The sequence below is a fragment of the Cyclopterus lumpus genome, chromosome 3 (genome assembly GCF_009769545.1).
Source record: "Cyclopterus lumpus isolate fCycLum1 chromosome 3, fCycLum1.pri, whole genome shotgun sequence".
NCBI lineage: Eukaryota > Metazoa > Chordata > Actinopteri > Perciformes > Cyclopteridae > Cyclopterus > Cyclopterus lumpus.
The window spans coordinates 12,563,709-12,587,814 of NC_046968.1; the positions used below are offsets into that span (position 1 = coordinate 12,563,709).

Below are 24,106 nucleotides of genomic sequence, written 5' to 3' on the forward strand. Positions count from 1 at the left end.
CAATAAACTATAAAGATATCCATATGTCAGAGATTATTGCTGTTACTGTCTTGGCTGATGTGCTCTTACCTTCCCTAAGCACCACCCTCTCATAAGCGGGGAACTTGGTCTGAACTGGTTGGGCTGACAGGTCTTCCCTGCTCTTACGCAAATTCCTCTTGGAGCTTCGCAATCCTCGGAATCTCCAGAAGTCCGCTCTGTCGCCCCCTGGTGTTTTAGGGAGGGTGTACTGCACGCTGGAGAGCTGCTCAGCTCTGGACATAGAAGAAAGTCGGAGTAAGGTCAGCAGTCAGGACTTTAATCTAGGGCACTTTAAGACATTTCAGGTATTCAGCATTTAGCCACTGTTTGGAGAGAAAAGTTGTGGTAATATACTGTAACTGCAACACCATCGCACAGTACTGAGTTGTAAGTGGCTGTCAAACTGATTATGGAGTACATTATTGGCTGAAGAAATGCTGATGAAATACTTAGAGGCCATTGTATATATAGACTAATTGATATGTTGTCTTGAGGTCTAGTACAATCTAATTTATAGCTCAATTATCACATTACGACGAGCTGAAATATCAGTATTTTGACATGCATACATTTATGACATATGACAGTGATATACACATTTCAGTGATGCTGGAACACAGGGAATATGTATAACAGATATTAAGACTTTGCAGTGAAGTGACAAGCCTTATTTATAAAACACAGACACACTTTCCACCATTACAGATTTACAAAACACTAATTTAGGATAAAAGGCCAACATTTACAGTATCTGTTTCCTAAAGTTTATTGCAGATATGTCAATATATTTGTTACATATAATTCAACAGTGGTAAGCACTAAGGTGAGTAAGGCAGTTGGCCCATGGGGAGGAAACTCAATCCAAATGGCGTTGAATAATAGAGGCCTTCCTTTGATCGATGTTTTTAAAAATAATAATATTGAATTCTGAGTGTGTGTTTAGGTTTTAATGTTTTGAAAGAATATCCAGGGAGGCAGGTTTATTTGGGCTTAGACGCTGATGTATATATCTCACAATGCTTAATGTATGTGATATAAATGCATGCAGCATATAGAGAGCTATGAAAAGAGAAAAGAGAGAAATCTGTGTGTAAACACTGCCAGAGGCTCTCGAAGGCTGTGGAGACCAGATACAAGGAAGCTGTTGGCTGGATCATCATCATCTATATTTTCCGACACACTGACTTCCTAACGCCTCACAGTAAGCCATATACAACCATTTAGATGACACATTGGATGTGGAAAATATGCTCTACTTTAATAACACTTGCACTTTATAAACAGACCTAAAGCTTTCTCATATAAAAATAACAAACATAAAAGAATCAGGATAAATGTTTAAAATACAGTTGATTAAACAAATAAGTAAATATGCTCTCAAATCACTCCTCACTACTCGCAGATCAACCGCAGTTCTTCCACACGTCTCCACCCTGTCCATTCATAAAGTGCCAGAACAAGCTGCACAAGTCTGAAAAGGTGTGACCTGAATATTCTCTTACCTGTTCTTGTTGGGTATGATGCCCCTTTCCACTTCTTGGTGGTTCTTGCCAATTCGAATAGCGAGCCAGGAGCCTAATTTGCCATTGTAGAGCGTGTCTACTACACGAAACACCTCGCCCTTGTTGAAGCTCAGCCCGTATGGTGACTCTTTTTCATATTCAAAATGTGTCCGGATGTAGAAGGAGTCTCCAACGTCTGATTCCACTATCCTCCGATACACTAAAGAAAAAGTAGAACATAGCAAAATTATTACAGCAAACTTTTAAAAGTGTTGGTTTTGATACCTGATCGCTTTACAACCACCAACACAATACTTCATACTGCCATCACTCACCATCCTTCTTCTTTTGGGCCAAAATAGTAACTTCTTCTCCTTTTGGGAGATCTAGCAGAAACAGCACAGCCTCCTCCCGGATGATGTTTGCAAAGTCCACATTGTTCACCTACGGATGCAGAACAGAAGATGTAGAAAAATCTACTTACATTAAAGAACTAGTGGACTAGCACACAAAAGAGCAAATTATAATTGTCCCCAAGTTGATCACACAAAGTTCTCAAATAATCACTGTTAAATGCAAAACAAATGTTTAAAGCTACTAGGTTAAAGTGTGCTCTGATCCTCATTTGACCCAAAAAAACACAAAAGACTCTAACAACATGAGAAGAAAATGGAAAAATTCAAGTGTTCCTGAAACAAAAGCAGGGCCATGTATTCCCCCTAGAACTAAGCAGCCTCCTCCTCGTCTCCTGCTGCCGTCCCAAACACAATAACTGCTGTTTATTGACTCTGCTTGAGGGGCAGCAGGGGAACCAGAAACACATGGGCTGAATCACTGAACCTCAGAAAGACACCTTTATCCTTCCCAGAAATAGGAGGGCTTGACGTCTTTATCTCCACTCGCACACCATGACCAAAGGGAAACCGTCTAAAGATGGAAAACAATGTCCTGGAAGTCTCCGAGGTGTGTTTGTACAGTGGAGAGAAAACACACACAGGCACAGAAAGATTTATGCTGTGGAGGAACACGAGACATAGTGCATTCATTAAGAGAAGGAGATACGGTAATGGACAGATTTGTCTATAAGATAAATGCAGTCCATGAATGTCGACGTTGTGGGAGAGAAATACGGTGTGGCTAAATACTGAGCCTCTTCTGTGCAGTGTAATACTACACAGATTCACAGTTATAACATTAAACAAAGCAGGTGTAATGCTTGGCTGTTGTATAAACACGTCTGAATGGATCCAACACTGACCTCAAGAGGGCTTCCATCATCCCACCAACAACGTTACTCTAGTGTTCAGTGAAACAGAAAGTCAACTGTTCTGAGGTCAGAGTGTAAGAACGACTATTGTGTCTTCACGTTGGAAACAAGGGGAGTTTTGACACGGGGCATAGCCCAGAATGACTCATAGACTGACAGATACATTGTACTGTATTCCCAAGATCACTTTACAGAGAAATAAAACTATTGTGGCCATGAGATCACATAGTTTCACCACTGACTATCTAAGTTAGTGTGGGCAGCGACTGCTCGTCTATTTTGACAATAACACCAGATGTTCTTCCCACTTTCATACATGGGATATGAACACAAATGAACAGTTAATACTTCCTTAAAAACAAAAGCCTGAATAAACTCGGACAGAAAACAATACCTTCAAATTATCTTAAAAGCTACATAATAGTAGGACAAAAAGTAGCATATACACTACGCTGACATACGCGCACAAACTCAACAAGTTGGGAGAAATCTGTTTAAACAAGGAAATCAGAGAACACATTTACACACCCCTGAATACTGTAAAACCTTTGTTTACATGCAGCAGATTTCTTCACCATCACTTTCCAGTTTTTTCAAAGCAAGGCTGGCATATTTGATAAATAACTGTCGCCTGAGGAGTAATTTATCTTTGTCAGACAATGAAAGATCAGAATTGTATAAATACTCCACAGTCCTTCAGCTTTGAAAACCATCTTCCTATTTCAGACTTTTTTTGAAGAGACTGATCATTTTTCCTCTCAACCTATTAAACTGCTGTCATACTGATACGCTTTCCTTCTGAAATAGTGTCATGTGCACAAGAACTGTTTTTTTACATTACATCAGGTTTCTCCAGAAAGAAATGTGGTTAGTGAGATTCTTTAAATCCCTGGCATCTATTAAAAAAAACTACATTTCATGTTACACGTTACTGCAGAAAGCAAACAATAGCCCGCTTAAGTGATGGAGTCAACGTACCCTGAGAATCTGGTCTCCCTCCTCCAGCCCTTCCTTAGCCGCAGGGCTGTCCTCCAAAACACCTGCCACAAAAATGCCCACGTCGTTCCCTCCTGCTAACCGTAGACCGACACTCTCTCCCTTCTTGAACTTGACCAGCTTCATACTCGGCCTGCAGGAGGACACAGGTAGACAGATGAAATGAAGCAAAAACGTCAGCAAATCAGGGATCTAAAGACAATCATTCTAAGAGACACAAAACGCAGCCAGCTATTTCATAATGCAGAGTGTGGTCTAACAACAAAGCCAACGAAGAAAGCTGATCCGAATATCCAAACAAATTGGAAAGCACGTGGCAGGTAGGCTAATTCTTTAAGATAATAATAAAGTGAATAATGAATACACTGGATATATATGACATCAGTCAATACTGTACAGTGCGTCGCACGAGAGCATCGAGGACATTTACCTGAGGATGCTGTCATCATGAACAGCGCTGGGTACAGGGGCATCGGAGGGGCTGACAGGCAGATCCACGTCAGGCTGACCAGGCTGTGCATAAACTGGCTTTGGTTCTGTATCATATACAAACACACAAAGTCAAATAACAAACACACTCCCAAAGAAACTGGGACACACTATATGCTGAACAGCATCAGTTTCATCATTTAGTGAGGGTTGATACAAGATAGCTAGCCCAGTGTTTGGTAATAGTGAAACCAATTGTAAAGTCAAAGCGTCAACCATAATTCATGTCACATTTGGTGATGAATATTCTTTTTGTCATAACATTTACAACAGTGTGTTGATTAGATATTACCCAATAGACAACAGTTCCAATCGTGTGTTTTTAAACGGTAACGGTGGATTATGGTGTTACGGTGTATCAAACCCCTGACAGACTGTTCGTCTTTTTAATAATTCATCTTCAGGCCCTACGAAGAAAAAACTTGTAGAGTTGATTAAACTAAACTTATCTAACATTTTACTAAACCGAGCGTTAGTGAAAGTCTCTCTGCTGTAAGACCCAACTGAAACTCTACTGTACTAATGACAATGAAATGTAGAACTGAAGAAGGTGGTAAAAGCTGAGGCAAACAGGAGAAACCACACTAATCCCCAGAGCTGAGGGGTGATGGGTAGAGGTTTCCGTACCAGGCAGCGGTGGTAACTGTTTGTCATCTCTGGAACCGGCCTGGTCGCTGGCCTGTGACAAGATGCCATCATCAGAGTTTTTGACTGGTGTGGACATGGTCCCTGGTTTGGATACGCGTTCCTCATCTCGACTTCGATGGCTGAAATAGAAGAAAATTACACATGGCAATTTAGTATGCGTGGACTGTCAACACCGTAACCAATAACATTTTCCATTAATGCATTCCTTAAATGACTGCAACATTGTTGCTCATGTGTGTAAGAATAACCCTGTATTTTCTGTGAATGTTGATATAGTTTTGTCCTGAGCTGACATCACCAGGAAGAACCTAAAAGGACATAGCATGGACCATGGATGACGTGATAATGGCATGTGGACATAATAATGAATGAGAAGACAACAAGCTATTAAAGGAAGGATGAGCGGCTTTTGTCAAAAAGACCGTCCAAATGGCTAACTACACGCCCAACCATAAACTGATATTAATTTCAATTGGTGCAGACATGGTTAATACATCTTTTAATTCCAAAATTAAATCTTTCTGGATTATACATGTAAACGTTCCAATAAAAGCACAGAGGCAGAGAAAGAAAATCAAACCAAGTCTCCCAACATAAACTTCTGAGTTCAGATACTTTTCCGTCCAAGTTCCTGTTTAACCTGGATAGAATAAACAAGAGGAAACGGTGTGTGTGTGTGTGTGTGTGTGTGTGTGTGTGTGTGTGTGTGTGTGTGTGTGTGTGTGTGTGTGTGTGTGTGTGTGTGTGCGTGTCTTGTGGGCTGTGACTAACAGAGTAGAAAAGGCTCTGCTGCTTAAAACAATGGTTAAATTCCAATCTGGTCACATGACTGCCTGCTGGCGCAGTACTTGAGCAGCATTGAGAAGCTTTAGTCGAATAATGTGAAGGTGCAGGCTGTGCCACCAGCTCAGACTAGGCAACTTCTCCTATTCTGTCATTGTGGCTCATACAGTATGAAAATACAGTGTAGGGAAAGTATACAGTACAGTGTAGTCACCCATAGAAGAAACACAGTAAAACACAAATGTAAAACCGGTACATGTACAACCATGTATATGGCTTCATTGAGTCCTGCAAGGGACTTTGTTGTGGAGGGAGAAATGAGAGCTGCAGCCTAAAGATAAATAACAGAATTGTAATAAGAGAGAGGGAGAGAGAGGGCGACAGAGAGGGGCGGAGTGGGAGAGACAGGGAGGGAGGGAGAGAGAGAGAAATAACAGAATTGTAATGAGAGAGAGAGAAATAGAGAGTGTGTGTTTGCGTCTGTGTATACTAGATGAATGAGAGAGTGTGAGAGAGGAGGAAAAAAAGACAAAGCGACAAACACAGAAACACAGCAAGAGCAAGGGACAGAAAGAGAGCGAGAAGTGAGAGTGGTTGTGGCCTTGCTGCAGAATGGTGCTAAAAAAGGCTTCACACTAACAAACTCCACTTGATAGAAGTCTTTGTTCAATCCCCGCGCTTGCACATTCTTACAGTATGGGTACAAGCAAGAGTGAGCAAGGGAAGGAGACAGAAAAAGTGAAGGAGCCGAAGAGATGTGGCTGCACAGACATACACACACACAATACAAGAATATGGTACAGTTGGCAAACCAGAATCTCTACACTGCATAACGGTCCCAGTCTGTATAATTTCATCCATCCACAAGCTCCAAAATATTGAAAAAATGACTATACCGTCATCTATTTGCAAAACAAACAAAATGTGCATGGCAACATTCTTGTGAACTAACAAATTAAGCATAATATGAACAAAAATCTTTTCAAAACTAAAATGATTCATTACTCACACAAATGCATCTGTAAGTTGAACCATGACGAGCATTAAGCGGAGTTTGAATTTAATTCCGAGAAAGCCAAATGAAAGAAAAATAGCCTATGTTCATGCTCACTAAGAGACACTTTGAACGAAGGGAATTTTTGATGATGTGTTTTATTTCAAAAACACACCACAGCGTCATGCCCCAGGGAAAAGAATGCCTCTAAGCCCAGCAGCCAATCAGGTTAAGCAAACCATCTGGCTTGGGGCAAAGCACTGTGGGAAGTATGTCAAATTCCTTTTCCCCCTCCTAAACTGGGAGATAGTAAAAAACTACCTGACATTACAGGCTTGGGACAGTCAGACTGTTCCTTCCTCACTGAGTTCTTCGTGTAACTCCTCTTATGACAATTCCTGTGCTTACCAGAATAACCATTCATACAACACGGTGCACACACATGACACAATAATTGTTTTTCCATCTTCTGGACAGAGACACATTTGGTCCACAAAGATAAAAGAGGGATCAGGGAGAGCCACAGAAGTATAGGGTGTACATAGTGGTAGGGTTCAAAACAAATACACATTGGTCTGTTATCAGAAGGATGCATTCACTTACATTGAAAGTAATCTGTGCAACAGTGAACCTGCCCTCATCCTGCATTGAAACAATGAAGGTTACTCCACAGTCTGACATGATGCACCATCTAATGAAATGGCAGCATTGGAGGTTATTCTGATATGAGTGACAAGCAACTAAGCTAGAAAAGCCAAACTAGCAGCATAGTGATCTAACATCCTGCAGCTACAGCAGCTGTTTGTGTGCAAAACAAGTAATACTAGACATATCTCAATATGGCTATTGGTTTTCCAGCTACAGTTGGGTTTTGTATACCTGTTCCAGTGAGACATTTTGCCTTTCAGAAAGAAAGTTTGTTAAAAAAAACCATCTGGTTTGGCACCCTTATCTCACATAGTCAGACCTTCATCTCATCAACTTCAGTGATGCCACTATTTGATTCTCAATCAATTTGAAAAATTAAATTGAAAAGAATAGTGCATTTGGTTAGTTTTGTATCTAGTTCAACAGCTTGTTCTCTATAACATAGTTGTTATAATGGTTTGGAGTACAGAAAGCATACCGTGTCTGCGACTCAAGACCCGCGTGAATATGATGAAATGGAGATCTGGTTCTACTAAACTCTGACAGTTCAGAACAAGTGCTTAAAGGCTGCATGGATTTGGGCATCTGTTTCAATACCCACCTCTACTTCACAGTATCAAACACAGCCCTCAACTAAGATTAGAAACAAGCAACATAGCCTCTGTATGTTGTGCTTACCTAATAAGCATACAATGCCCAATCTCCACTGACAGAGTCACTATAGTCACTTGCATGACTTCCTCTAACTACAAGAGGCTATAAAACCACTAAACTACAACAAGGATAACTTACTGGAAGCTCCAACTGGCAGTAAGAAAAGAGAAGGACAAAGAGACATTATGGGCATTGAAATGTAGTGAATTTGAAAAGCACATGTGTACAGAAAATAGCTATGAAATAGCATTGCATTAATCGAGGATGCATTATAAAATAAAGATTTTATTGCCAGCGCTAATGTCGAGATCATAAGCATGAGTAATGGCAACAAGAGTTACATTTGTGTTGAATATGAAATAAAACCTAGCTTTGCAGGATTTAAATGAGTGACAACATAAAGCCGAGACAACCATATACAGTTTGAAGGTGATTCTCTAGACAGCAAATGGTGAAAACTATCTAGTATCCAGACCTTGGTCCACCAGGAGGAGTTGGACTAATCCCTCCCGTCTTCCTCAGTCCTCAGTAAGAACACAGTTGGAACTGTGATGGCGTGATGTGATGATTTATGCATGCCATGACTTTATCTATTGATTTACGCATCAGTGGTGCAAGGTACTTACTCCGCACCCACTTACCCGTGGTGTGAACGTGATGTATGAAGTGGGAGTGGTGGGATTATGGATGTATGAGTGTGGCATGTGTGACAGCTGTGTCCCATCACCAGAATTGCAGTTAGATGTGTGTGTGCATGTGCCCTTCGCTTACCTGCCATTGCTGATCTGCCGAGGTGAGTGACGGGGAAGGTCTGATGGTTCAGGCCTGTCAGGCGAACGCGATCGACTCCCTCGCCCGTGGGATCGATTGGAATGGTCGGATGTCAGTGAATGTATTTCTGAAATGTCTATGAAATTTTAATTAAATATGTATTAGTATTTAATCAACGATGTAAATCAAGATTGACTTATTTCAACTTCTTTCTCAGGGCTTAAAGAAATGACAGATCCGTCTTTTGTAAAAACACGGTCACAGCTTGTGCAATCAAATGCTAGCTCAACAAAGTGCTGGTGCACGTCTGTAGTCTCACCGTCTCTGTCTGAGTTATTGGCTGATGGGATGCTGTCATCAAGGTCGGGAATGTTGAGCAGCGTCGCGCGCTCATCTCTCTGCACCACCATCTTCAACTTGCCTTTTGACCTCTCGATCAGCTTCTTGGCATCTATTAGTGATAGGTTCTCTGTGACTGTGCCATTGATCTGCCAGGGGAAGAGGAGAGGGCCAGCATGAGAACTGAATAGACAAGCCATCTTCACTACGCACATTTTCCTGTAGACCCCACAATGTGCCGTTAAAAACGAGGGGATTATCACGAAGAAGAATTGTGAATTTATCTCACATTAACTTACATCAACAATAAGGATGTAGAGGAGAAATAACTTACTGCAAACAAGTTAAAACATGTATATAATTCAGATTACAATACTTTTAGTGCCGTCAGACTCACAAACAGTCTCCAGTTTTGAATCCTATATTGTATAAAGCAAAATCTTATTATCGTCATTCAAGTATTTATGTGTATTGGTCTTTGTCCTGGTGCTCAAATTGAAAATGTCTCTGCCTCACTTCAGAACACTTGATACAGTAAATTGGATTTTGAATTCATCTCTGTATTGTGAAGGAGGATTTTACCCTCCTTAGAGACTGAGTGGATACAAATTCAAAGGAATAATGGAATGTGTGGTATTTCTGCGGGTGAGCCTGCATGCTAATGAACTGTGACCTCCACTTTCTCAGCAGCTCAAAGATTCCCACAGCAGACTGGTTTCAGTAAACCTGGCTGATACTCAGTTCTCTTTCATCGCACCTCATTCCTTCTGCTAATTAAATTATTTAAAGCAAATTCTTAACATATTTTGTCTTTTATGTTTATTCTAATAATCTTTTATCAGTACATTTCCCAAAGACTGTGTTTTACCCACTTTTAAAATCCCTGTTTTACCCATCAGCTTATTCACGCCAACAAACACAGCTCTCTTTTCTCTCACCTTAAGCACAACGTCTCCCTCCTGGATGTTTCCATCTCTGGCAGCAAGGCTCTCAGGAGAGATGTCCTTAACAAAGATGTGGCTGGCCAACCGCAGTCCATATTCTACTTTCAGAGTTAATAAGCATACAAATTCATATTAACATTTAAATCATCACCGCAAATCGTCTCTCTGCAAAGAGACTAGTCAACCAGAAAGTTGAGAAACTCTAGAATTAGTTTTATCCACATTATGCATATAACATTTTAAGGTGCTTGGACATTGTGTTGCTCACCTTCATTTTTGCGGGACTTGACCAGGGTGACCTTTGCAGGCCTTGGTGCAGCAGAGGAGGCTTGTGATCGTCGATCGGAGCGCGGTGAGACGCTCCTCTCCCGCGAGGCACTGCGATCCCTCCTGCCGCTGCTGCTACGCTCACGCTCGTGACGCCTGCCGGTGCCCGTGCTGCCGCTTGCTCCTGCATAGGCACTTTGGCTCTCATGCCCACTGTGGTGCTCATAGCCATCATCCTCATCACTGTCCTCTTCCTCATGCTCAGACATTGTCTCCCTGTCCCCGGGTCGAGAAACAGGGATCTGCACTTTCCTTTTACGACGAATAGTCTTGGAATAGACAGGAAGTTCTGAGTGTTAATAGCAATTAGTATGGTCTACCTCCAATTTGAGATCAAGATGACAGTGTCATTAAAGGTTTGGTTTGGGAAATATCTTCAGCGTCCAACTTACTATCTTTGCATTTTTGCCACTCTTTCTGAGCTGCTGCACTGCGTAGGCATGCTCTACGTTGTCCATAGAGACGGCATTGACCATCACCACTCGATCATTTTCTCTGAAACAATAAAAAAAAAAAGATAGAATATAAAAAAAGAACCGGAGAACTATTTGATAGCTTACATGATATAATTCTGAGGTCAAAATAACACTATTGATGACAATAATCAAAGACTTACTGTAACAGTCCCTCTGCAGGACCTCCTTTCAGCACATCAGATATCACAATGGACGTCTCCCCACTCTGGAAATGAGGGTTGTCTCGCCCACCTGAGATGGCAATACCAAACCCAAATCCTGGGGCCTACGCACAAAGAAATACATACACACTGACCGATACTGCATAACTGGCAGTCACATAAAACTTATGCCAGACTTTATGGTAAACAAAAAACAGGCAAGTAAAATAATGTGATGGGTTTTAAAAGACTGGAACATTTACTGTTGACAAGAACAAAGCTATGTTTTTTTGCGAATTGTTATGATTTTTTTCCCAAGAGGTTTCCATGGAGGTTTAGAGGACTTGTGTTTTTGACTACACAAAAGCGAGCACCAAGGGAGCAAGACATGTGATGTAATCTTACAACCACAACAACACAGGCAAACCACAAGGCAGAGAACTGCAGGCAACACTGGCCTGCTCCTTCAGCCTCAATAAAGCCGCTGCTAATTAGATTACTGCAAGCAGGCCGGTCTAGACAGGTGCTCTATACAATCCCACAATCGCACAACAGCATCAACTAACTACTACTGTTTCATTGTCTCAAAGCAAAGTACATTCAGAAACTCAGCATACATGAGTATAGAAATGTATCAGTTATCTCTGGGGGAATGTGGGTTTGACTGGTTTGATAGTTTACCTGATGATGCTGATTGTGCCAGAGGGGTTATCGGTTATATGCAGCGGTGCAATCTATCATAATCACATTTGACTTAATACAGGACAAAAAGCACAAGGACTAAAGCCATCATCCCTCTCTTTCCCTGGAGTAGTGTTAAGGAGAAGAGAATGTTGCCAACAGGAAGGAAGTGAAATTAAGTAGTAAGGATGTGGATGCTGATTTCTGTCTTCCTTCGCCTTGTTTCCTGCCATCTGGGTTCCTTGACTATTGTTTCAGTGCCACACATCCTGCAGCTACAGCTGGCTCTCAGTACAGAGTGAGAAGAGAGATGGATGGGCAGAGAAAGACAGGGAGGAAAAAGTGAAGAACACACCAGACATACTGCAGGATTAAGATACCAGAGACAGGCAGAGGGGGAAAAGACAAGAGAGGAGAAAGAGGAGAGTGGATTAAAGAGGTGTAACTTACCCTGTGAAGGGTCACTGTGTGCTGTTCCCATATGACAGTTTCCTCCATCGCTGCACTCTGCAAAGCAAGAAACAAGAGGGAAAGGATTAATATATTGGGGACAATTTATAAGGACATACGTATATCCAAACGCAGTCAATTACAATAATTATGTCACAAATATTGTCTTTCCAATGTTCCATTTAGGAAGACTTTGAGCCTGCAAGGTTTTAAGAATAACTCATTTTTAGGCAGTAGTGATCTATTGAACTGCATTATAATGCAGGGTCTAATGACTTGTCTTTTACATACAAGACGGGTAGAGAGCATTTGAAATACACGCCTGTAATCAGTCCAAGACATAACCACTGCTAGGTACAGCCTCAAAACTGATCAGTGTTCAGTCTTTACCGCTCTGAAATACATTATGAGGCTTTTACCTTTCTTTCTATTTACCTTACCCTTGCTGGGGACTTGTTAGACATGTTTAAAACAGGCAGGAACACAAACCAACCAATCACAACTGATGACAATAAGTATTGGCTCTGTAGGACTTTTTTTATTCTGTATGTATTTAGCCGTGATTTCTTTCTCTATTTTTTTTTTTATTGTGAAATCCTTCTGCTCAGGTAAAGAAAAGTACTAACTCAATGAGGGCACATTTAACCAGTGTTCACACAAGACATACTCATATAACACTCAAAATGTCAATGACTCAGAATTCTGCAAAGAAAACATTGTTCATGTGGAGCTTCAGATAAGAGCGACAGTCAAAAAATGATGTGCATGCTTAATGTTTCTATATCCTGTTCAGTTTCAGTAGTCAAGAGTTATTGTTGTTATTTGGCTCCCAGCAAGGTAAGATTCTATTGCTTATTTGCACGACTAAGTCCTAAAAGTCTGCATGTGAAAAGATTATGAATGACAGCAGCATGAGTAAACAGCCAGCAGAGACTGACTGAGGTTCACAAGACTGAGTGAACATTCGTATATTATTCCAGACTCGGTCATCTGAGACAGCTGTAGCAAAGAAGATATTTAGCTGCTCCTCTGACCTGCCACACTGGATTAAACTGATGCTCGGCATCCATCTTTTGCTTTCATTCATTCTCTAATTTAGTTACATCACACAGGTTTCTCTCGATGCATGATTCATCTTTGAGTAGGGACTTTTTTTTTAAGCATGGAGAATAGTAGAAAATGCCTAATATGAAACTATAAGAATGTGATAATGTCACTACTATTAGATCAAACAGACACTCCTTAATTTCTGTGTTTGTTTTTTACTCCTAGAGCTCTATGTCCCCAGCTTTAAATTACAGCTTTACTCCGCTTCCCTCCAGCTGATTAAGCAACACTGCTGTCCTGTCTGTCTGCCTGCAGGGAGTAATGGCACAGCTGTCTGTGGCAGAGTGCTGAGCACAGTCTAACGTGGCAGGGGAAGGAAAGGACAAACACCACCACACGTGGCAGGGTGCTCATTTACTACAACTTCTATTATCAGCTTTTTAAAATAACACAACATGTCATTTGTCCACCCTACCATTGTGAAAATTTCCCTCCCTTACCCTTTAATTAACACCTAATCTGCAAACCATCTCCCTCATCATCACGATCATAACTGTCATCACCGTCCTTATCCTAACTACAAAGTTCACAACAGGTTGACACTGCAAAGCTGCCAACTGCATGTATTGAGGACACAGACCAAGAGCCAGCTGATGAGTGTCTGGTGTTTTTAGACATGGCCAGAAACATAATACTGCAGGTTTGCTGGGAAAAGGACACCAATGAACACAAAGAAGGAGGATGCTTCATTAAAACTACGTGTTTATTATTTGTTCAGACGTAAATCAATCTTCTATTTGAAATACTTGATAAGTCTAAGTGGTGTCAAACACTGGCTAGTCTTCGGTACCGTGTTTTGTTCTCTTAAAAGCTTATAAGATTTGGATTAACATTATTTCATGACAATTTACAGAAATAAATATTGGTTGAATGATTTGTCCAAAAAACAAAAGAAAATCTTTAGTTGCAGTCGTTTACATGATTATTACACATTGAATTTAAGTCATTTGAGCTTTTAAATTGGTTCCCAATAGCCACAGTTTACATGAGTTACAGCATTTAAACTGTTGGGGCAATATCTAGAAGGATGTGTGGTACAGGTAGTAACAGCTCAAGTACATTCTCTGTATGTGGGGAGAGGTAGTTGTCTAGTGAGCTCCAGAGACAGTTCACAACGACAAGGACATAAATGTAAGCGCACATTATTTGGTGGATTACCGGGTATGACGTGTTTCTACTGTTTACTTTGTGATTGTCTTTGTGAAAGATAAAATAGTTAGAGGTGTGATAGAAAGATCCAATCAGTGAGCATTACAAACTGTAGTGCCGTGTTGGATTATATGTCCAACCTGCTGTTTACCGCAGGTCTGTTTTCAGTCTGAATCCAACACCTAAGTATCGGCCTCTGGCCCCGTAGGCAGTAACTCATGTTGAACTTACTGTAGGTCTCCTATTCTGTGTTTGTGCTCTTCCATTCACTCTGTTCAGTTCAGTTGGTCTGAACCTTTTGAATACACAGTTAACCCTTTGACCCTAATTTCAATTGCAGCCCTGTGTGGAAGTTATTTATGTCCATAATTGGCGCAAAGGGCTTGGGTGTTCCCCCTCTCTTTCCCTCCTCCCCCAGTTGTCTGCCCCCAAGACTCCCACAGTTATGCCACTATTGTGTGAAGGGACCTGACCCATTTAACCACGGCTCCCCCCGACATTCTCAAACACATCCATTCCACTAAAGTGTTTTGTGATATATTCATCCATCCGTTCATCCATTCATCCATCCAACAGTCCAGGCTGACAGAGGTGGGTGGGTGTGTGGGTGTGTGTGTGGGGGGGGGGGGCCTACGCAATGAGAAAAAACAGCGTGCTGGGTACCATGTGACCAGGCGGTCAGGCAGACAGGTGGCCTTGTCCTTGAACTGTGGTTTGTACTGATAGGTAGGGAGAGGGAGGAGGACGAGAGCAAGGCTGTGGGCTGCTTATACAACTTACATATACAATACCAATGGACAGGGCACATAAATCTGACTGAGGACGACATCTTCAATGACATCTTCCCTTGTATTCTCTGCTCCCTTGTCTCTTTATCGTACCACAAAAGGACACAAATTGTTGCCAAACATTCAACCAAATCCTTATTTAAAAGCAAGCTAAGGCAATGACACACTTGCAAATCTTTGTGGTAAACATATTTAGCTCAACCAGATGTAAAACACTCTGGAATCGACACCCCTACACACTGACCACAGGCGCCTTCCAAGGGAGGACTTCCAGTAAGTAAGTATATGAGCCATATGCCACATACTTGTACCAGTAAGAGGTCATAGATCAAGTATATGATTCACAAAAGAAACAGTAGAATTACAAATTCACGGCATTGCACAAATTAAAGTCTTTTATCAGAAAAAGAGTAATTTCTGGGTAAATATACTGCATCTTGTAGCATTGTAAGGGCTAAAGAAATTAGGGGGCTAACCCTTGAATCATCCTTTGTTGACCCCTCAGTTGACTACGGCCATGTTTATTTTTCAAGATCTATGATGAACTTTGTACTTACTTATTAAATCATAAACACAATGGTTGTATGGATATGAGTGGTGATGAAAAGTCAAGGTAAATAACAGGTTGCGTGTTTCAAGACGGGTTTGGTGGGTTTTGACTTCATCACTAGGTTATTGTGGTCAAAATAATCACTTAAACTCATGCAACTTGATTTTCGTATTGCCAGAAAGTTGATGTGAAAAAAAATAAAAGAATGACATAGTGTATAGTGACAGTGTTTACGTAAACTGGTAACCGCTACACTGAGAAGGAGAGAGAACCTGTCTGTCTCTAAGGCTGCTTAGAATATTTAGTCCACTGGGACTCAGGCTCAGTCTCTCAGATAAGATTATTACAGTAATTAATCACTGCAATGTGAAGTGGTGATTAACAGGCTGGCTGATTGAGTGTGAGGTATACGCAGGGTAGAAAGCAGACAGCAGCAGGCACAAGTGATGCGTTAGCTTAAGCTTAGTTTTACTGAGACATGAGAAGAAAATAGAATCCAACGAATTTATCATTCTGCTCTTTTGCCAGCTGACATTGACCAATATTGTGGTAAAGAACTGTAAAAGCCACATCACTAATGGTTATAAGCCACCATGTTATGAACAGACGTTACGTTACATTACAAACACTAATCAATTTAACATTTGCATTTTGGAACATAAACAGAAAACTACTCAGTTCAGCACTAGGGACTAGGCAGGCATGACGGGAATAGTGGGCCGTCCCTATTGCTTCAATACTCAGTACTGGCAGAGTGCAGTGGGCATCACAGCAGAGAAGACGTGTCGCCAAGTCTTTACGGTAAATTGCTATTTAGCTTGTAAATCACATTACTTTAGAAGTTACTGAACAGTGAACAATGACCCCATAATTTTCCCTTTTTGAATATAACTCTAATACAATCCTGTCCCTGACAACTGCTATGTCACACATCTGTTTGTTGTGTTAGCAAACGCCAAGGTAGCCGGCCAGCTATACGTTACACTCAGTAACGTAGCAGATTGAAACGTAGCAGACGGTTCGGTGGTGTTTTAGGTCTGTTGAGTGTTGGCTGCCCACTGGTGCAATGCTGGAAAGTAAATAAACAATATACCCATACATTTCTCCCCTGTGACAACCGTCATGACAATCATGCTTTTACTCCTCAATATTGGTATTGGCCCCAAAAAAAAAAATCCAGTATCGATTGGGCTGGGGACAAAAAACTGGCCAATGTGGTCTCATCTGTCATTATCAAAAATTCAGAAAGGGGAATTTTTTTAATTTTTTGGAAAAGCTGTAACATCATACAAAAGCAAACATCACAGAACATGTCCGGCCAAAACGAACATAATTTTTCTGAAGTAAAGAAATAATAAAAATACCGACTCGAACAAAGGATGCGGTTTATCTCTGAAGTCACAGAGTTGTGTGAAACAATGGTGTGCTTGATGTAGCACAAACTGACGGCAGCCTAGTGTATTTATACATCCATATTAGTCAGGCTTGAGCTCTGGCCAGCAAGGCCCAGGGCTGGGAAACAAAGAGCAGCCACCAAACATGTGTACTTGTCTGTGCAACGACACACACACACACACACACACACACACACACACACACACACACGGGCCTCTTTGTTCTAGCTAGAGCCAGTCTGGTTTGGCCCTGCCAGCCCCACCATAACACAGAGTCCAGTACAGAAGATAACAGCTCACTCAGGCTCTTCAAAGACGGTGCATAATCCAGTTCTTTGGGGCATAGCATGCTGATGAACAGACTGGACGAATGAGTGATGAAACAGACAATAACCTGCTGCAGAAAGCTTTGATAAATAGGATCAGGCCAAGCATGCAAGTCTTCACACATGCCTCTCAGTCTCCATAGTAATCAAACTTGTTCACATGTACATAGAAACAACACAAACTGAGTACACACTGCCAAACCTCCTAAGAATCTGTGCCCTGTAAGACCATCCATTCTGCAACCAAATTAAGAGTCAGCTGATAAGCATCACTGGACTTTTTGGGAAATAGAGGCAGTGAGCCACAAACAGCCACAAACGTGGACCGGAGTCATCGACCCAAGTTGGCAACATTAAGCACAGAATAAAACCACAGAAGTCTGCAGTCAAACACATTGCTACCTCTACTACTTTTCTCCCCTCATCCAATATAATTAACTTTATTACATTAAAAAAGGAACTCTACAAGGCACCAGGTGACATTGAGGTCATCCTCTCAAGATTAATGTCATGAGATGAGGAGGTTTGGAATAAGCATAATACAAGCTCTTTATCGGTGCTTTACCAGTGAAACTGTTGTCCGTCAGGCCATCCATTACACACCATTATCCACCTCCCTCCATCTAACTTCCTTTCATCTGAGTCAAAGGAATACTTCACAAAGTGGGCGTATCAAATACAAAGTTGAAGTAGCAGTTTTCGACAAAAAGGATGAAAATGTAGGAAAAATGAAGAACAAAGATTAAAGAATGCATGAGGACTGATATTTCTGCCACAGAGAAAGAACAATACGTTATTCACATCAGATTATTCTGAGGTAAAGATAGAAATACTGAGCAATGGTGCTGGCAGCAGCAAATGTCTCGATGACGACAAGTATGAGGTAAAATCCTGACAAAGCTTTAGATCAGTGTGCCTGCTCTTCTCTGATAGCCTGAGGCAGGATGTAAGAAATAGCAGCCACATCACCGACAGGAAAACACTCACTTCCTGTTTGCAGGAAATAGCTTCAGCTTTCAGAGAAGAAATCTCTGTCCACACTATTGAAAATTCCTCCTTGTATACTCAACTCATTTTACAACTTGCAACCTAAAGAAAGCTTTACTCCAGATTTAGAGGGCAAGTGTTCGTTTAATCTCACTGTGTTGTTATTCAAATACACAGAGGTCAAACTGGGGTTTTTAATCATCATGAATATCAGGCACTCCCGTACACATGCACAAGTTCAACTACAAATACGCCTGTACCAGCAGCTCTCCTCGTCACTGGGGCAATTGTATCCATGGTAACCGCATCTCCCTTCTTACTGGACCCAAAGGAAAGAGTGGGGCAGCAGTACACTCAAACAACACATAATTATAGACACACACACACAAGCTCTTTCTGGAGGGCAAACACTCAACAGAAAATGCAAATGCATTAAAGCCTTTAATGTAAGCTTTTACATTCTGTCTTTCAGGATTACTGTACTATCCTATGAAGTGCACATGAACTAACATATCAAACACAATATTGGTAGTCTTTTCCAGCATTTAACTGATGAATTCAGCAGCAGCCATTTTTAGCGCAGGTCATTACTGTGATGGGAGGAGAGAGGGCTGCAAGTGTGTGCACACACATGGGTGTGCAGATGAGGGCAAGTAGCCAATAGGCAGATGACGATGATGGTGATGCAGAGCCTCAGTCAGCAATGATGTACTGTTGTGCTGACATGCTCAAATATGCTTGAGTTAATTAGTCTCAAACAGCAGCTCTACTATGCCATACAGCCCTCTGAAAACCCCTCCATCAGGACTCTCCCCAACATAACATACTGAATGCACGCACACACACACACACACACACACACACACACACACACACACACACACACACACACACACACACACACACACACACACACACACACACACACACACACACACACACACACACACACACACACACACACACACACACACACACACACACACACACACACACACACACACACACACACACACACACACACACACCTACAACTGAAAACTATCTGTCACAAAGTCACTGCTAGAATAGTGAGGGTAGGAATAAAATACAAAACCTATAATCCAGGCTTTTGGATTAAAACGTTAATCTGAGCCATGCTTCCCTCTGAAGTCTACTGCTGCTGTCTCATGACAGCAGACAAAGTGAAATGGATAGATGGATGGACAATAGCAGGATGTAGAACTAAGACCGGTATGATGTCAGCAAATAGGTTTCTTACAGGGCCCTAGCCTCTATCTTACTCTTACTTAGCCAACATAGCTGAAGATGTCTGTCTATGTTTTACCAAACCTCTAATAACATGAAAGTGTGGCAAACTGTGCCACTGATGTACTTTCTTACATACATCACCACCCATCATATTTGTGCAGTGTCAAACCGGTGCACAAGTTCCAGACCCAGTTTACGGTTTCATCTCCACACATTCAAGGCAAAACCAAGCAGTAATCTGTGGTATATAACAATAATGCAAACACTTTGTCGCATTGGATGAGATTTTATCAATCAGATGCCATTAAGATTTTGTAGGCAAGTCAACGCCTTTGCATTAAATAGGTTGTATCAATAAATTAATCCAAACTTTGAGGAATTACTGATCCTAATCAAATCCATAGTGAGATCTACAGATTTAGAAACATTTAAAATAGAATTAAAAAAAAAATGTAAAATTGCATCCCTGTTTCTTAGCAATTGATCAATTAGCTAAACACACTTTGTGTGTTATGCTCAGTGTTCAGAAAACCAGACATGAGGGACTTTATATAGCTCTGCTCTGATGAGTTGCAATTTGAAGCACACAATGAACATTTCACTTGATTATATTGTACACTTAATATAATATGTAATGTCCATTCACAGCTCTTATGCTTGATCATAGAAATGGTATGCAAATCATTAATGTAATTGGTTTCCACTTGAATAAAGTGAAAGTTTCATTGGGGCCTCTGGGCCAGGACAGGCTGTGATTATTTCCAGTGAGCACAGTGCAGCTCCACAGAGCTGTTCTCTGCTATCCACTGACCCAGACACACAGCTAGGCTAGGCTAGCATCTCATGTGCAGCTTACCCAGCAGCTAAGTCATCTGAACTCAACCACACCAGCTCTTCTCTGCCTAGAGAGACAGGCAGTGTTGAGGTCAGAGGGGTGACTTCTGGTGGGATTCTAACTTTTAGCTTTTCCAAAATCCTTCCCGTTGGTTTAATTCAAGCTTTTGGATTTCTCAAAAATATAAAAGTTTCAAATAGCCTCTTGGCCAGTGCTTCTCACTCTTTGGATTTGAGCTGGAAGATGTTTTGCTAAAAGTAACGCTTTTCTTTTTTCTCCTTTGGGGTGTCCAGATGGTAACAGTCCAAGGCTGGATCTGACACTCAATAAAATAATTATAATGCCTTAATATGGCTCCACTTACTGTGATCATCGTGTGCAACAATGGTTATTTTCCTCCTCATAATGATAATATAATTTTAAGAAACGTCACATTTGGTTGATGTTTTTTTTATATCCAACAGCCACTGTTTTCAGCATTTATTGGCTTCTCACACTTTTACTTATTACTGCATACACTTTATTTTGTTATTGTTGTTTCAGCTGGACTGTATCTAACCATGTGCATACAAAACTTGCGCACGCATTCACACTCCACTACCTTTGTTTTTGTCTCTGTGGAAACAAATTGTAAGCCAAAGTATTGAGAAAGATAACCAGATCCAGCACTGGAACTTTTAGATGTAGCCAATCAACGCACACACAACTATCAGTATTTCTACCCTACCCCTCCCATCACACACATACACTCGACAGGAATGTGCAGATAAGGAGACATGGCCCAGCTCTCACTGCAGGCTTCTCATTCCAAATGGTTTCCCTCACTTGCCTCAGACTCTGGATCTTTTTCCCTAACTCTGCGTCTCTGTTTTACTTTGAATCCTTTTCCATTCTTTTGTCTCACTGGGATTGAAAGCAAGCCCAGGGAACAACACAACAAAACAATGGAATTAAATGTGATAATATAATGTTACTGGGACAATTTAATATCAGAGAACCAAAATAAACAAGCATCAGGGAATGTATCAGTGACAATTATCAGTGACTGAAGGTGAGGATCCATGGTCTGGCTGATAATTACAGTGATTACCGTCATGTGGCTGATAAAGTTTCAGAGAAATCACGGCAGTGTACATGACTGTCAATTAACAGAATTCAACAAATTACTAACCCATAAAATACCTTACTGGCCTAAATTAACTGTTATTGAACCACATACAATTTAACTGATTAGATACAACAACTATTGACATCTCACCAGAAGGGTCTATTAACCCACTGTCTTGAGGATCATATTTAGGTAATGCTGTCTTAACATAACCACAGTTACATTTAACAATCAGAGCAAATCAAAAAAAGAAAGAACGATACATCCACACCCATTTGACAATAATATCTAAGGTACATCTGCTATCAGCAAGAGACTTTTCATGGAAATGCTAACTTTTCATTGCAACACACTACACCAAGTGGGCATAACAAGTGGTTCATCATACAACAAGAATCTGGGTTCAAAGGGTTAAAGATGTGTCCCTGTTATGTTGTAAGTATTGCAAAACCAAAACATTGGTATTCTTGAGTTTTGTAAATGATGCTTTCCACCTCACACTATGGCAGCCCACACACACACACACACACACTAAAGGGTGGTTCAGCAAGGGGTCTAACTGCAATGACAACACATGATTACTGTATTAAGAGCAGCATTGGAATTGTTACCGTAAACTTGGGAGCAGGCAGTTGGAATCTTTGACAGAAATAAAACCATTATTACTTTCAAATTTCAAGTTGCACAACATATTTCAAACTATCCAACTTTGAACCACAACTCATAGTCACATGGTGCCATAAAACAAGGGGCCAAGCCCACTCAATGGCATTCCCAAGCCTTCTGAGGACGTTGCTACAATAGGCATGTTGTGGGGCAGAATCTATGGTGAATTAATGAGTTACTGTTGGAGCGGCCATTTTCCCAGCACTTAACTGGCAACATAATTACCATTCCCCAAAGACATGAGAGATAAGGAGGGGGTGCATGCATTCTTTAACAGATGCACAAGCACAGAGAAATAATACACAAATGACATCTAATAAAAGCACAGCACCCCTATTAGAGAGGAAGGAAGCGTACGCCCTCAAATATACCTAATTAACTAATTACAATGTGCAAAAGGAAATCTGTAATGAAGCCTTGTTATTCAGCAGTGTACATACAGTGAGTGAAAATCATTACGCCATTTTCAGAAGGTTGGCAACTGAAGGCCAACGGGAATGAGGGAACACATCCACATCCTTTACAGTATCTGATACCAAGCTGGAGTGTTGTGAGATCCTCCCTCATGGTTTGGCACGCATGTGAACCGTGGATAATTACAGTTTAACGTTAGCCATCCCAGTGTGAAATAAAGTTTTACTGACAATCGTTGTCCTCCAATATTTAGTAAAATATGCAATCAGGTCAACAGCATTTATGCTTTTCTAGTTGCCGATCTCTGATTACATTACATTGTAAACAACCAATCCGTATTTAAATCTTAGGTGGTTTAGATTGAAAGGAAATGGCAGCATCGCTAACAGCTAATGAAGCACTGTACATTATGATGCTGATGTTACATTTTAACGTATCACGATGCAAGTCGTGAAGGAGATGTATTCACAACAACATAAATAGATATTAGAGATCAATTATGACCTGTTTCCAATACCTCTAAGCAAATTGTAATACAGAATTAAAACTACAAGATGTGTTAATCCCAAAAAATACAATCCTTTATTTCCTCAACATTTATGTACACTGACTTCAGAGCAGTTGAAATGATTAGTGGGACGGTGGCAAAAAAAGTCTTGTAGACAAGCTGCTTTAATTAAACAAAAGGGATATGTATCTACCTATATGGATCATCAATGATTGGCAGTTAGTATTGGGAGGAACAAAACATAATCAGGGATCTCTAAAAGTTTTATTTGTTCCCTTATTTTCGTTTGTGCTGATCTGCTCTGAGATCCGATCCAAACCGTTAGTTTTACGATCCGTTGCATCACTAGTTCATTCTGATTATTGTTTGATTGGTCTGTATTGAGGGCTGAGATGTTTCAGCATGTCTTTGAGCTGTTTTGGCGAATGAAGAATGATATGATAAATATTCTGCACCAGTGACACGTTCTCAAGGCACCCCAAGATGCTGCAGCACCCACTGTGGGAATCACTGCTCTATGCAGACTGGATTTACTGAGACTTTTCCCATTAGTGAACACTTTTAGTCTATAATAAAAAAACAACAAATATATATTTAAATGTTGTCTGGTATGTCATCCATATCAGGTGATCATGTTTCATGATACAAAAGGGTAGTTGAGAGCATATTCAATCCCATATTTAGGCAAGGTGCAGAGCAGATTTATGGATTATACTTCTGGAATTTAAAGAGTATGTGCACTGTACTGTGATGAAATACATCAATGCTGGTGTTTATATTGATATATTTTACGAAATTTTGAAAAACCTGCATTTCATGTTTGAAAATGGCTCAAACCCCATCTGTTATAAATCAGCCCTAAATTTGAATATCTGAGAGAGCCATAAATTTGG

General features: G+C 40.8%; 1 protein-coding gene across 1 annotated transcript in view; it reads right to left on the reverse strand.

Moving 5' to 3' along the window:
- The window catches only part of tjp1a (tight junction protein 1a), a 46,073-nt gene that overhangs the window by 15,147 nt on the left and 6,820 nt on the right, over positions 1–24,106 (reverse strand). The window contains 13 exon segments of the mRNA XM_034558368.1: positions 70–254; positions 1,524–1,743; positions 1,859–1,967; positions 3,769–3,919; positions 4,217–4,322; positions 4,903–5,042; positions 8,774–8,909; positions 9,093–9,261; positions 10,051–10,154; positions 10,325–10,652; positions 10,776–10,878; positions 11,000–11,124; positions 12,131–12,187. Of these exon segments, the coding sequence (XP_034414259.1) occupies positions 70–254; positions 1,524–1,743; positions 1,859–1,967; positions 3,769–3,919; positions 4,217–4,322; positions 4,903–5,042; positions 8,774–8,909; positions 9,093–9,261; positions 10,051–10,154; positions 10,325–10,652; positions 10,776–10,878; positions 11,000–11,124; positions 12,131–12,187 (1,933 nt within the window).